Source organism: Orbilia oligospora (genome assembly GCF_000225545.1).
Source record: "Orbilia oligospora ATCC 24927 unplaced genomic scaffold scaffold00043, whole genome shotgun sequence".
Taxonomy (NCBI): Eukaryota; Fungi; Ascomycota; class Orbiliomycetes; order Orbiliales; family Orbiliaceae; genus Orbilia; species Orbilia oligospora.
Window position 1 is genome coordinate 1,124,225 of NW_011645600.1, and position 14,722 is coordinate 1,138,946.

Sequence of the window (14,722 nt, forward strand, 5' to 3'; positions counted from 1 at the left end):
ACCATGTTTCAATTACTAAAAAGACAGGGCCGGCAAATATATAGAATATCGATTTATTTGATATCGTATCACCATCTTCGTTGAAGCCCATCGATCAGTAGAAAGGCTTAAACGAACACGTGAGGATTTTGGAGGTTCAAAGTAAGCAGGATCCTAGAGGCCTCCATCGATCAAATAATTCTAACAGCCTCCAGAATTCGGATTATGAAAGCCCTTCTGCTGGCTGTCCACTCTCGAACTTGGCATCACCTCCTAAGTAATATATTATTATCTTACTTTTACGTTATTTTTAGGATATAAGTTATATCTCTTGATCAATAGTATACCGTCTTTTCACAGTTCTGAATCGACTTACGTCTGCCACTTGTTTTTGTTTGTTCTTGTGAAGGGGCGTTCCTCATTTTTCTCATAGAAGCATGTTAGCCAGAAGCATGTTAATTATTTCTGTTAACAATCACAAGGCAATACTACATCTCCTGGTTTTTCCAGCATATTTATTGGAGACATCTTACCACATGTAGAATAATACTTCATCAGATAACAGCCTTTCAGGTTTAAATACCACTATTCGATTGCTTTAAAAACTTAGCTATATTCTTAATCCTATAAACAAGTCCCATTGAACGGGTTTCATTATGTTAATAAAGGGCATTTGTCAGGCGATCCTCCGATTAGTTTAGCTTTGTACAGCTTCATCCCTATTGTGATAACCATTCTCGATACACAGGCTAAGCAAAGACCGTGTGGCTGCGACATGGCCGGGACATAGTAAGGACATGAGAATGATAGCTATTTCGCAAACTAAAGTGGTGAATACAGTTAAGAGTTCTGAATCATCATTGTAGAGATATTGTTTATCTTTTCGACATGATATCATTCATTCTCTCCACAACTTATACCTCGTAGGCTAGTTTGTTTATCTACGTTTTTGAAGAATCCCCTTCCCATGACCTCTCCACGGCGGAAACGACGCTTAGGATACTTGCGCTCGCTCAGCACTCGTGGTGGACGTTTGACCCTGTTTATCTTTAGCCTCTTGATCAGTGTTTTCGCGCAACAACAACTCTATAATAGCAGCGTCCTCTTTCTCCTTGGCGTAAGATAATGCCGTCTGACCCCATATATCTTTAGCATCTCGATCGGTGCCTTCACGTATCAGCAGTTCCACAACATCAGCGTGCCCTTTTTGCGCGGCAAGTGATAATGGTGTTTGATTATAGTAATCTTTAGCATCTCGATCGGCGCCTTTACGTATCAGCAGTTCCACAACATCAGCGTGCCCTTCTCTCGCGGCGAGTAATAATGGCGTCCGACCCCATTTATTTTTAGCGTCTCTATCAGCGCTTTCACGTATCAGCAGTTCCACAACATCAGCGTGCCCTTTTTGCGCGGCGAATGATAATGGCGTCTCATGCCGCCCATCTTTAGCGTCTCGATCAGCGCCCCCACATATCAGCAGTTCCACAACATCAGCGTGCCCTTCTCCTGCGGCGATTAGTAGTGGCCTCTGACCCCATCTGTCTTTAGTCTCTAGATCAACGCCCTCACGTAACAGTTGACCAATATATTCCGATAGTCCAAAATATGCTGCAAGGTGCATTCCTGTCATATTTGTTGCCGGATAGATATTAAAATCTTCAAATGGCCCTGGCTCTAAACCCTTGCTGCAGACTGATACTATATTCTCGCTCTTGAGAAGACTTAATATACTCGACTGCGTCGTTTTAACTAAAGACTTTCGGGTGTGATGTCCCCAGTTTTGTGCCGCGTAACGGTATAAACTGGCCGAAGTGGGAATAAAGCCTGTATCAAAGGTTTTAAACGATAGATATGTGGCACACACCCTCGCAATATTGCTTTGAGCATCATAGATCCATTGTTTGTGAGCTTGATTGAAGTATTCTTGTGTCGTATAGTGAACTAATCGAACGACATTGCTTTCTTCGTCAATTGTAACTAATCCAGCGCATACTGAGATCATATCACTAACTTCCGTGAAGTTGTTTTTGTCAATCTCAGGCTGATCAACTTCCAGTTTTACGGCAAGTGCATGCTGTAATTCCTCTTTAATGAGTGGTCTTTCTGCGCAGACGACCCACGATAGAACCTGATCAGCTAGGGACTTAAAGTCCGGATGTTGGTTTTCGATCCTTTCCATGGCCCCTTTATAAGCAAGATCATATGCCATCTCTCCCTGCGGTCCTGTCGCGAGGGATTCTAGGGCCTCATTCAGTTGCGTAACTGTCGTTTTGTTCTTGATAGATTGAAAATGAAATGTTGCAAGAAGAAACCTACTCTGAATATTAGATAATCTCTTGTAATTATGGGTATAAGTAGCCTCGCAAGCCAGAATGCCAGTCCTTTTCTAGCGCAACTGGAGTGCTGGAGGGGGTCATAAGAACCGACATTCCATCAACGATTCTCACAATCTCGGATTTGATAACTTCGCAATTCTTCAACAATATGGGCCTTCTTGATTGTTTTATCTGGTCGTCCAAATAACTCCGTATGTCTTCTTCATGGGCGCGGATTTCGAGTGTCGTACCACCTTCGAGTTCAAATTGCGCAATAATCTCTTGGATGTGCCTCGAGGTGGCAAATATATTTATGCCACACTGGGTATATAGTCGAAAGATTTCTGACAAAAAATTCCCGCGACAGTAATTAGATGTTTGGCACTCGTCAAGCGCGTCGATAATGATAAAGACTCTTGAGTATTTAGTAGTCGCAAATTGAAGCGCTTTGGTGATATCACCAACTGATGGTTTTGTCTTGTTAGCTCTATGTCGATCGTAAAGCGTTTTCACCATCGTAAGCACAGAGCATTGACGGTGTGCTAGTTGTTTTAGTATACTAGCGAGCATATTATAGATTGTCTGTTGATCCTGTCGTTTATAATTGAAATAAATGTATGCTATACCAACCTCTGGAGTGTTATTAAACAGGCGGAATAAATGATCGACAACTATTGACGCTAGAAATGTCTTCCCTGCTCCAGGCATACCTGGACAGAATAATATTTTTTTGGAATTCTGCAGCCAATTGTCATATTTGTCGTGTTTCAGAAGCCACTGGCCGGTACCTAGCTGTCGCTTTTGGGCAATGTCGTTATGTTGGGGGCCGTATTCGATCGGGGTTAACCAGTCAAGAATTTCGAGGTCATCTTTGTTCTCCAATATCGATGTCACTTTGACCATATTATCGCGAACTATAGAGTTTTATTCAAGATATTTAGTTTTGAAATATAGAGTTTTCGAATCTAGATATAGACGGGTGTGAGTTCACCAGAAACAGTTGCGTTGCGTGTTTCGTGAGCGAAGCTACCTAGCTATCCCTATCTTCGACAAAGGTACAAATTCGAAGGACTAACCCTGGTTTAGAACATCCCTCATTAGGGGTTCGTTGGCAATTGCAGCCGGCTGTAGACATCTAAGAAAGTCTTTTGCATATGCCGCAGCTATGGCTGCGGCGTACTGTTGCCATTCGCCGTTTTTCTCTGAATCGGCATAGTCGCAAACACCGCGAATAACAAGACATGGAAAATCATCCATTAGCCCTGCGGCTTCCATCTCAATGCATAAAACATTCCCGCCGAGGTTCTCGTTGAGACGGTCACGGAGGACAGCATCTTTGATTACTTGGTTGCCGGACGCGACCAGGCCATAATGAATGTCTACGTCTTTCGTCTCGTGCTCAGCCGCACCGAAGTCAACAGCTCCCGCCGTTCCCTCTGCCCCCCACCAAGAAAATATGTTGTGAAGCAAAGATTGGACTCCGCTCTGGTGATGGGTTTTGTTAGACGCCGGCAAAGAGTCTTTAGAGGGCCCAGGCCGTCTGTACTTTGGCGCCAGGTGTGGATAACGCTCTTCTAGCTGGTCCAGGTATTGTTGTATTTTTATTCCATGTAAATCATGTTCTGACTTTAGCATCGATAAGGCTGTCAGGAGCGCTTGGGGGGGTTTATTTAACGCGCCCGTTCGCCTAAATTTGCCGCTTTCCGTCTTCCCGAGATCCCATTGAACGACTCCAGGGTACTGATCAGTCGGTCTACTAACCACAATATCGCCGAGTTTAACTTTTGGTGGGATACCGCCGCCAATGCCGACCATAAGACCGACTTTAATAGCCTGAAAAGTGCTAATCATTCGTGTTGCGATGATTGCCGCCTGATTTGTTCCGATCATACCATCTGGGAGGCAGGCTATTACAATGTTGTGTTCCCCAATAGATCCCAGAACGTATGTATTGGTGTCGTTTGGCGGCTTGGAAAGTGGTAGATCCTCTTGATTTAGCATCGCCCTTGCAGCGGTCAGCTCTTTCGATAAAGCGCAAACCCACCCCACAGTGTAATCATTGTGGGATTTTGACCTAGGCCTGACGGGAAAGGGCGCGGCTGGGTTTGAATCTGGAGGCATCGATCGGTGCTGGGATACGGGACAAGCGTCGCTTAAGCTTATAAGCTATGATGATTTACGACCCTATTACCAAAGGTTAAACGGAGCGGATTAGGAGTCAGCATGGAACTTGAAGGGGGTGGGCATTGTTTTTGAACCTGTAGCAGACTTCAAAGAGAACTCTATGAAGTAGAAAAGCGGGGCCTACCCACATCGATACAAATATGAGCAGCCTCGTTTGCCAAAACCTATCACCGCCAGATTTGCGGCGATTATGCAGCTACAGCCACAGGTGCACGGCTACGTGTCACTCAAATTCAAAGACTCGGCGTGTTAAAAGTAAATGTAAATGAGAATTGTGAAAACACGCCCTATTCTGGTAATAAGTGGGCTACCGGTGCACTATATAGATAGATCACTAGCTTTCCCTCAAGGTACACCAGCCCGACCCTAATTCATTATAACTAGGTTCCGTCAATCTGCAACATGAATACAGGCTCGTTTTTTCAGTAAATAATCAACCTGGCGTTCACATCTTGAGCCTGTAAGTGTAAAATATAGCAAGGTAGAGTTTAATTTCCACTTTTGCAGGCTTGCATTTAGATATCCCCGTCAGGATAGGCTGTTGAAAGGATTCAATGCAAGTTTGACGGGCTGTTTCCCAATCGGATTGGGAGCCGAGCCACAATTGTCGGATCATGCCTCCTCGGCTGTGGGCAGGAGCGAAGAAGGCTAAACTTTCTTCGTTCAGCTGTAGGTACAGCTAGCTGTACAGGCCCAGATGGTATGGGGGTCACTTCCCGGCGTTCACAACGCAGGAGCAGGCCCAGAAAATGTGTAAGTTTGGTCGAAGCATCTGCGCCCAATTCATTGTTTGAGAATATTAATTTTAAGTGAGCAGATTGAATAACTAGAAGATCCGCGATTAATTTCGCAGCGAGAGGTCTGTAAACATCAGCCGCCGAAGCATTTTAGTTTGCCAATGAGACCTAGGATATTTTATGCGAGGTATACTGGTACATACATGAACTAAGGTAAAATGCAGAAACTTAGTCCCAATTGTTAGGAGGTATATTACGGCAGACAACATAGCAAACCACCCAACCCTTGGCGCTTAGGGCGGAACTTCAATTTTTTCGTGCCTGATCTAAAATATCCTATATGTTATATATATGCTATTAGTAACATAATGTTGAAATGCGAAGAGGGATCTAGAGGTGAAGCCCTTTAAACATACGGATGGATACAAATTGGCCCGTCATAATTTCTGTTCAGTGTGCGGGGTTTCTGGACGTAATGGAGTTCGGAGTTGTATTCGAAAGATACCGTTATCTGAGAAATATGAAGTTGAATTTAACGATGCAACATTCAAGTTAATTAAAAGTTGAGAAGGTGATTAGCAGGACAGTTTATACAATAAGCCGTTGGCTACAAGATTGAAAGGCAACTAGTAAAAGCAATGTTCTATCAGTAACTTTCTAGCACATTTTGTGAGGCGACTAAGATAGCATCGTATGCTATGTTGCAGCACCTAATATTGTCTTAGTTATTTGTCTCGTACCCAGACCTGGAAGCTTAGTTATGTGTATATTAATATATTGGTCCTTAGAATAAAAAGATCCACAGCGGGCCAGAAAACTGACCGGTTTTAGGCACTAAAAGGCCATTTGACGTCCAGTCGGTATATCTTTAATGTTACATTAACCAAGTGACCGGCTGTGGGTCCGAGGGCTAATGGCATTTTAGGATTGACACCTGATCCGTAGCCGTACATTTAAAAATTTTAATATAATAATTATAATAATAGTTAATGCAATTGACGTATGTGGCTTTCGTCTGCAACCAAGGACGAACTGTGAGAGGGAATGCTATCGATAGCTATCGATAGCTATCTCAATACAATTTCAGTGTTATAATACGGCATTGAGCAGTTGAGAATACAGTAAGTACAAAAAGTTCTAACGTCTCAACTCTCCATCCTTGCATATGCATTATGCATACCCTTGGGTAGCCTCGAGACCAGGCGCAGGGTGAGGGCAGAGACTCTTGGGTACTGTCGCGTTGTGGATTGTTGCATACATACCTACTTAAGCACACATATAACCGATTATCGATATATATATATATATCAACGAGACCAATCGGTACCAACTTCGTTTGAACAAAACCAAAGTGGATTCCCAATTCCCATCCAAAAAGGCGACATTATTTGGGACAATCTTGGAGGGCCGTTCCTATCAAATCCGCATTCGAAATAGCTTAGTGGATGGGAGTCGTCTTTCACTTTCCCATTGACTTTTCGGTATACATAAAAAGCGGTCTGGTGCGGGGTCCACGGTTTCAATATAATTCCATGTATAGAAGTGGGCCGAGCTGAACAGACACAATTGTTTTCGCGCTACTCTTCAGAATGGGTTAGTGGCACCTGCACGCCAGAAAGTTAGCAAGGAAAACAACCCCGCAGACTACGAAATAACTCAGTCGCGGTGCAGAATGAAACTTTACAAGTTGCGAAGGGGTTTATTTTTTGACATGGAGTTAGGGTATGTATGCGGCGCCAAGTATGCTCTCAACCTTGACTTTCTAATCATAGTCCGGTCGAGCTTCTAGGCTCCTTTAATTACCTTCATTCTTTGGAAAGCTTACTCTACAAGATCGATTATACCCCTCTTTTACATTTCGCGCCCAGCTACAAATACATCCGAAGTCACCCTAATCAGAAACTTCGAGGAGAGACAACCTTTCATCTTATCTTGATATCTCTCCACATCCTGTTCACAAAATGAGCTCTCAAGAAGAAAAGCTTGCATTTGTGGTGGCGAACGAGACTAAACTCATTACTAACCTCAGCGCGGGAGCAATTAATAATGTGACGAAGGAAATCAAATCCACTATTGTCCCTCATTATCGCTGGGAAGAACTTTTGGTGACGGTGCCAGTGGCTATAAACTGCCTAGGTGGCTGTTTCATCGCTGGTTCATCCCCGATTGCGTCGACCACTACGATTCCCACGTTCGATTACAGAAAAACGGAATACGCAGGTCAAGCACCGAAAATCGAGACAAGGTAAGGAAACCTCTATATTAGATGCCGCGTAGAGAAATGTAGTGTCCACTGACAATTAATGAGCACCCTAGCCCAGAGAATTTACAAGTAGCACTCGTCGAATGTAGTAATCTTGGCCGGCATGCTTTTCTCGAGGCTGAAAGGGGCATGGGACGGATCAGCACGTTGGGTTCACGTACGATTACCACAGTAAGCCTTCATAGCTATTCATATTTCGGATTTGTTTACGGGTCGAGAAAGCGCGGAGTGTCGCGAAGGCTGATTTCGGGTTTCCGTCTTTTTGTCCAGAACTGTCAACAAGTTATAGAATGCCTTAACAGCCCGCCGAATGCCAAAAAGTATCTTTCCTTGAGGATGAGCCAGTTGAAGAAAGCTGCCGATGATTGCCATGAAGCGGCTCTGCTGATGGACCAGAGGCTTGAAGAATGGCTTTTATACACCTACAATCTCCAGATTTCCTCCGACGAACATCAATTGACGACGGAGAAGCAACGTCAAAACAATGAGCTTGATTTGAAAATCCAAGATATCAAGGAGAAGGCGGCGCAAGATCATTTTTGTTTTACGAAACAGCAGTCTGAAAAGTTTAACCATCAGGTTGAAGATGCTCGAGAAGACTACAGGAAGGCCATGGATAATTTTCCGAATGGGTAAAGCACAAAACCTAAATAAGCCAGACTTATAAGTTGCTAACTTGGCGGAGAGCGGTTCAGGTGGGAAGGATTACTAGGAGATCTGGCATCTGGTTACGTCAACACCATGAATACAGCAATAAATGCTATCACGTCTGTGGGAGCAGACCAGGGCGCCACTGGTGTGCAAGGACTTGCTCGACAGCTAGCCACACAATCGAGCATTGGCCAAAGTCTAAGTGAAGCCCTCGTGGGTTCCGCCGGAGATACATTAACCGATATTGCAGACCCAGCATATGTCCAGTTGAACAATATTATGGTTTATCTCAATATATTCAAGTCTGTCATCAATGGTCCAGATGGAGGAATCGACTGGGCGCAGGCTTCAAATGACTCTAATGGGAATAGTATTTACTTATTTGCCTACCAGATGCTTTCTTCAATTAAAGATACATTTAGGCCTTCAGATCCCGTGGGTGATGCGAGCGCGAAGTTGGTGGCAGTCTTACATGCAATTACCCAGGTTAGCCGAATTCTCATCATTACTCCCTAAGTGAACTCGGCATATATGGCTAATCTAGGGCTTTTGTGACTATACTAGGTACTGAAAGAGATTAGAGACACCGCTGCTACTGCAGACAACCTTGATAAAGCGGACCCAATTGTGATAAAATGGCAGGACGAGTTTAATACCCAGTATAATATTGCCTATGAATTGCAAGCTAAGGGGCGTAAACTACCGGGAAATCCTATCAATTCTGTAGGGACTTTCCACTTTCATCGATGCATCGCTTAATAAATACTGGACTATAATTCTAATCGCACTCTTCTCTAGATGCCAGTGATAGGTGGACTGCAGCAAGCCGCTCTAAATACCCTCAATTCCATTCAAACGGGTGGTGAAAAGGGTGTAGCTCAAGCTATGGTTGACAATGCAAGAGCCAAAGCTGATGCCGCAAATGCTGCATTGAGGGAGGTCAACGATAAACTCATGGAATCGAACAAAATGCTAGCAGAACAAAAGAAAGCGGTAACCGAGGTCCAGGCCAGTTTGACGAAACTCCAAACAAGCGAAATAACTCTCGAAGAAGTCAGAGCTATGCTTGTTCAGTCAATCGCCTTAATCGTTAAAATGAAGGCACAGATAGAAACGCTCGCGAAATTCTTCTCCGTCGTCTCAACCGCAGTTGATGCTGTCGTGAAAACAGTAGTGGAACCCTTCATGCAGGAGACTGCTATCAGTCTCGAGAATTTTAATGAGCACTATTCTCTCGATGACTTCATGCGAACATCGATCTTTCATGGAGTATTGACGATCAGAGCATACTTCAGCAGCTTTACGGACGTTGCCAAGATGTGGATTACTTTATCGGATAAACACATTATACCAGGCCTCACCATCGTAGAAGAAATTGGGGTGTTATCTGCAGGAATCGATCCTAAATACGGAGATACAAATACTAGAAGAGAGATGAATGCTAAAATAGACAAATTGGAGAGTTGGGTAAGCGGCGCTGGGGCTGGGATTGGGAACCTAGCAAAAGCGGTATGTTAAAAAAAGAATGTGCCAATGGATCCATATGGATGACTGCCTTGATTTACTATAACCATGTGCCCTACCGGGAACTGACGAATCTCGTTACCATGTGCAGACGCAAGAAAAAATCCAGTCAGAGATGCAATCGCGTGTTCAGGAGATGGCTAAAACTACTTCGTTGCTACTACCATCGCCGGAAGAGATAAAGTTAATTGAAGAAGCCAAAGTGCAAGGCAGGGTCCCACCAGTTATGATTGGGGTAAGTGCACACACTTTTCATGAACGTGCTTCAGTAGAGCTAACTATATATCTAGATGATGACCCTTTGAGTAGCTAGTAGATTTTGAAAGCGGCACCCTCTGCGAAGAATCACCCGGGATGGGTTGCATCGTTGGAACGTATAACCGAAACAGGAAGACCCTCGAGAGTTAGTAGCGGTTTGATCTCGTCAAATCCACCTAAATCTTCGTTTTTATGCCGTGCAAGAGAGTATTTACACACCGCACTAATATTTAAAGATTCGTGTACATTCAAATTCTTATTATCCGGGCAAGAAATACTTAGAGTCTATATACAGCTGGTAATAAGAGGAATACTAAAGCAGCGCACCAGTACCAAATAAAAACGAATATTTTACATCTACACGGTTTCCGTAAAAAGGACAAAAGCTGAAGGAAGCAACTAAAAATACCATATATTGATTATAGCCCACCGATAGCAAGCGGCGTATTGAGGGTAAGTGTAATCGGTTGCCCATTTAGCTTCAACCAAACAGTAGGCAAATCGTTTCCAATCTTTTCAACACGGATGTTGCTTCCAGTCTCCTTAACACCACCAGGAACTGTAACTGCAATTTCAACTGGGCAGGTATTATTAGGTGTGGAAACCGTGATACTAACAACCTTACCCTCGCTAACACCTTGACTAACCTGAGCATAGCAGAGATCTCGCTGGTAACGGTTCTTGAAGGCAGTAGCGATGTCATCATGTTTGTAGGTTAGTAGCGGCCAAGTTACCAGACGCTGGAATTCGGCGATTTGGGTTTCAGTCCACATTTGAAGTAAGGAGAACTTGGACGTTAATGAAGTGCCGGGGATGTTGACCAAGTTGGTGATGTTAGTCCTCATGTTGGCTTGGTGGAACATGTAAGGGTCTACATAATATATATATTAACATATACTGCCAAATCTGTGAAAATAGTTCTTAGGCTTACCATGCATCAAGTTAAGAAGTGAGTTAATAGTAGTCTCTTGCTCAACATCGAGGAGGTCATTGATGTCGCCCTTTGCCGTCGATGTTGCGACCCACTCGGCGACAGTACAATCGGAAGTATCGCTGAAACTTTTGTTAGTCCCTTATACCATTTCGAGTCATTAGATTAGTGAAGACAAACCAATTGAAGTAGATTCGAGTTGCAAATCGGGGAGTGATTTGGAAGCCGTCATAGCCATTATTTGCGACAGTGGTAAACAATGGCCAATACACACTGTCCTGGTTCCTTAAAGGAGGCCGAGTATTATCACCAACAGCATTCCAAACGCCATTATCCATCATGGCTCGCAAAGCGTCTCCGTTATGCATACCCGTGATAGCTGGGGGAATGAGACCGCCTTGACTGATTTGAGTATTGACATCAAGACCAGTGGCCTTGAAATACTTCAAGTTCCAATTGATCTCACGATAAGTATCGTTGTAAGTTGCATTGTTCAAGCTCAGGTGGGTAAATGTATGGCTGACAAAGTAGTACGCAGTCCGTGCGGGAACTGTACTCCAGAGCCATACGGACAAGGGATCAAGCTTGAGGCAAGTTAAAGTGTAGAGAGAAAATTCGGTGATATCGGTAGGCCAACTGTCCGTACCAGTACCCAAAACCTTTTGAAATTCGAGAGGGGTAGTATCAGGATCCTTTGCATACCAGATTGGATCCTGGCAAGTGCCCTTGAGAGATGTCTTCAGTAGTTGTTGATCATAGGACTGAAGAACATTACCGTTTCCGTTCAATCCAAGCTCCACCATATAATGAGAGCCTGGATTGGTCTTTGCAAGGCGGGTATTGACATCGTTGACCCAATCAGCATGAACTATCATGTCCGTGACTGTGGTGCGATAAGTTATACCAGTATCCCAGGCTTCAGTACCCAATAGAACATCATCGATTTGGGTGCTCAATAAAGCACGCCTATACCCATCGTAGAGACCATGAGTCGCCCAGTGAATCCAAATATGATTTAGGTACGCACTGGTTGGACTCCAGGTTCCAAAACTGCAGAAGAACGCCATTTGAGATCTCCCATCGGGGAATGTGTTAATAACGCCACCGACAGTGGTTTCGGCATACTGCAGATTAGGGCCAAATTCAAGGAATGCAGTGGTTTGAGTAAGGTTGGTATCAGTGATTTTCGATGGAACGTGGTATAATCCATTAAGCGGGAGAGGAACAGAATTGAGCCCGGCAGATGGGAAACGTGCGTCTGCAACTTCCTTGATGACAGTGACATCTTGTACGTCCGCAGCATCACAGCACCCTCCGATAGCATCAGCACCAAAGGCGTAGTTGCCCGGCCAGATGTTAAAGTGGACCATTCGGACGTTGCAAGATACCTGATAGGCATAAATTTGGTTCATCTGATCTTGCGTCAGGGCACTTCTCCAGCCGAGATCACCATAGTCATAAGACAACTGCGAGTGCATCGCAATTATATTATACTTGCAAGTGATTGTTCCATTGCTGTTGTTTGAAGTCAAAGCCGGTAGTTCGATCCCTTCTTTCGGTACGATAAAAGTATCCCAGGCCATGCCATACCCATCGAGTGGCTGTTCAGTCAACGCAGCAGTTGATTGGTCAGGTGCCAAAATAAGTACATTGTTGAGCAATGTATATGTGGCAGAAGGAGCTGCAGCAGTAGAGGTTGAGCTTAGGGATGATGTATCTGCAGACGGGGCAGACGGTCCCGGCCCCACTGATGAAGACAAGGGGTTTTGTATCTCAACAGATGGAAGTGCAGTAGAGGCGACAGGAAGAACCGAGGTTGAAATGACAGAAGCAATAGACGATAAAACAGAATCAATATTTATAGCTGAAGAAATTTGAGCGGAGGGAATAGCAATTGAGGAAGATGGAGCCTTGGAACTGGCGGCGCTGGATGCAGCCTTTGAACTTGTGGAGGTTGCTTTGGCGGTAGTCGTGGTAGAACGAACACTGGAAGCTGGGACGGTAGACCGAACGCTTGATACCGAAGCTTTAGCTGTTGCAGAAGTGCTAACCAGCTTTGATGTCGAGCTGGTAATCTTAGCGCTAGTAGCTGATGGAACCTTGGCTGTTGTGGTCGAAGATTTTACAGTTGCAGTCTGGATCTGACTCTGCAGAGCTAAAAGCTGACTGTAAATAGACAGCAAAACATCGAGAAGGTTCGCCATCTTGACAATGAGGATTTATGACTCCACTTTCAACAAAAATAGCGTGTTACAGCCGTGATGTAATGTGAAGATTAAAAGGGAACTACCCTTCAGCACTCGAGCCGGGTGGTACAAGCCTGAGGGTAGAAAAAACTAGCTCCGAAGTTGAATTAATGAGATATTCGATCATATGATAGTTGTATAATTCAAAGAGTGGCGGCATTTCTAAAGCCAATCGTGGACCTTTCCAACCTTTATAGCATCTTCATCGAAGTCAATTTTTCCGGCTGGGGAAGCTCGTAGCGGGAACGTTAGGAATACTAGAATAGAACGGCGAGACGAACACAGTATAGGGTTGACGCTACCGATGCAAATTTTCCCGACATGCCGAACTTTGTTCGTCAATGTTAATATGATCTACGAAAGGTAATATCGATCTCAGTTTGAAGGGAAAAAATGGGTTTCTTGCGTTGCCTGGCGGTAGGGAGCGATATTGATATCGAACTGCATTTGCACGGCCGGTCAACCTTTCGCTTCGCATGGTTATATTTTGACGGATGTGGAAATACTCCCAGAAAATCATATTGTAGATTAGGCCGGATGTGGAAGTGTGGCCATAAAGTTTACTCTCCCGAGCCCAACCCGAGCTAAATCTTAATGAAGAGAGTAGTGGGGAAGAGTCTGGATTCTCGTTTAAGGCGAGCCAGAACTTTGTTCCTGAGTTCATACTTAGATATGTTGCCGAGTTTTTGGGTTTGATCTTATAAGGTTTCCGTATCTTCATCCCATAGATCGATATGGTCGATTGCCGAAGAACCGAGAAAGTCATGTTGAGGTAGTCACCCATCCAAATGTTTACAAGATAATTTCTGACCAACCGTAAATACGGCGGCGAGATGGATTGGAGTTATTGGAAAGTGAAACCCGCAACCCTGTACTAGCGGATATGGGGTGAAGGACGGCCTTGTGTATGTGGGGCAAGGGCCAGTGCTATAGCGCTATCGACCTATCCTGTGTGATACTAGCATGATATATGCCCAATTGGTCTTTGGGATCCAGGCACAAGGCACGAAGCTCTATAATGGCCTCTCACGGCGAACATGACAGTGACAGCTTCTGTGCATGTGCGAGTCATGCCGTATAATATTATGATCTTTGCCCAGGAACCTGGGTCTAGCCGCTTTCCCGTCTTTCCAACGGCCCGGATTTACAGGCAGGAGTTTTTCCGAAGGTTTGCATACTCGCATGCTAGGGAATCCCTTACTTGAAACAAAATCCAAACTCAATTGATCAACTACTCCTTACCATCTTCTCAGATTGAGAATAATGATCGAGGATTCAGGTACCAAAGTCTGACCGATGCGAATTAAGACCTTACGTAGAAATAAAAGTTGCGAATAATTAAATCTTAATAGAAAGAGTTTTCAGTTGGCGTGCTAGACACGTCAAGAATTCATATCATTCAGTCCTTTAATTTAATCGGTGGATGGTAAAGCGATAACTGCCGGCGATTTCAATTATCTAGACCGAAATCGTCAGTCCGAAGGGAAAGCCGCCAACACATTCTAAGTTGTGGTATTTCCATTCTCGGTAAGTCCCGGTTGCACACAATTTCGACCAATTTAAGCCCAAAGCGGGCTGGTCGGGCTGGGCGCAGTTTAACAAGCGGGCGCCGTTTGATTTGGACAAGGAGACTC

General features: G+C 44.3%; 3 protein-coding genes across 3 annotated transcripts; 1 reads left to right on the forward strand and 2 right to left on the reverse strand.

The window, feature by feature from the left end:
• Nucleotides 1–973: 973 nt before the first annotated feature.
• AOL_s00043g347 (uncharacterized protein) lies at nucleotides 974–4,415 on the reverse strand (the record flags this gene model as incomplete). The annotated part of the gene is made up of 3 exons (XM_011120833.1): nucleotides 974–2,291; nucleotides 2,407–3,208; nucleotides 3,371–4,415. 3 exons carry the CDS (start codon nucleotides 4,413–4,415, stop codon nucleotides 974–976), a joined length of 3,165 nt encoding a protein of 1,054 aa, XP_011119135.1.
• A 2,761-nt stretch (nucleotides 4,416–7,176) lies between these two features.
• Nucleotides 7,177–9,958, forward strand: AOL_s00043g348 (uncharacterized protein; the record flags this gene model as incomplete). Its single annotated transcript, XM_011120834.1, has 7 exons — nucleotides 7,177–7,460; nucleotides 7,532–8,110; nucleotides 8,174–8,615; nucleotides 8,694–8,852; nucleotides 8,928–9,638; nucleotides 9,745–9,888; nucleotides 9,944–9,958. The coding sequence occupies 7 exons, from the start codon at nucleotides 7,177–7,179 to the stop codon at nucleotides 9,956–9,958; spliced, it is 2,334 nt and encodes a 777-aa protein (XP_011119136.1).
• A 372-nt stretch (nucleotides 9,959–10,330) lies between these two features.
• AOL_s00043g349 (uncharacterized protein) lies at nucleotides 10,331–13,046 on the reverse strand (the record flags this gene model as incomplete). Its single annotated transcript, XM_011120835.1, has 3 exons — nucleotides 10,331–10,782; nucleotides 10,843–10,964; nucleotides 11,023–13,046. The coding sequence occupies 3 exons, from the start codon at nucleotides 13,044–13,046 to the stop codon at nucleotides 10,331–10,333; spliced, it is 2,598 nt and encodes an 865-aa protein (XP_011119137.1).
• Nucleotides 13,047–14,722: the final 1,676 nt, after the last annotated feature.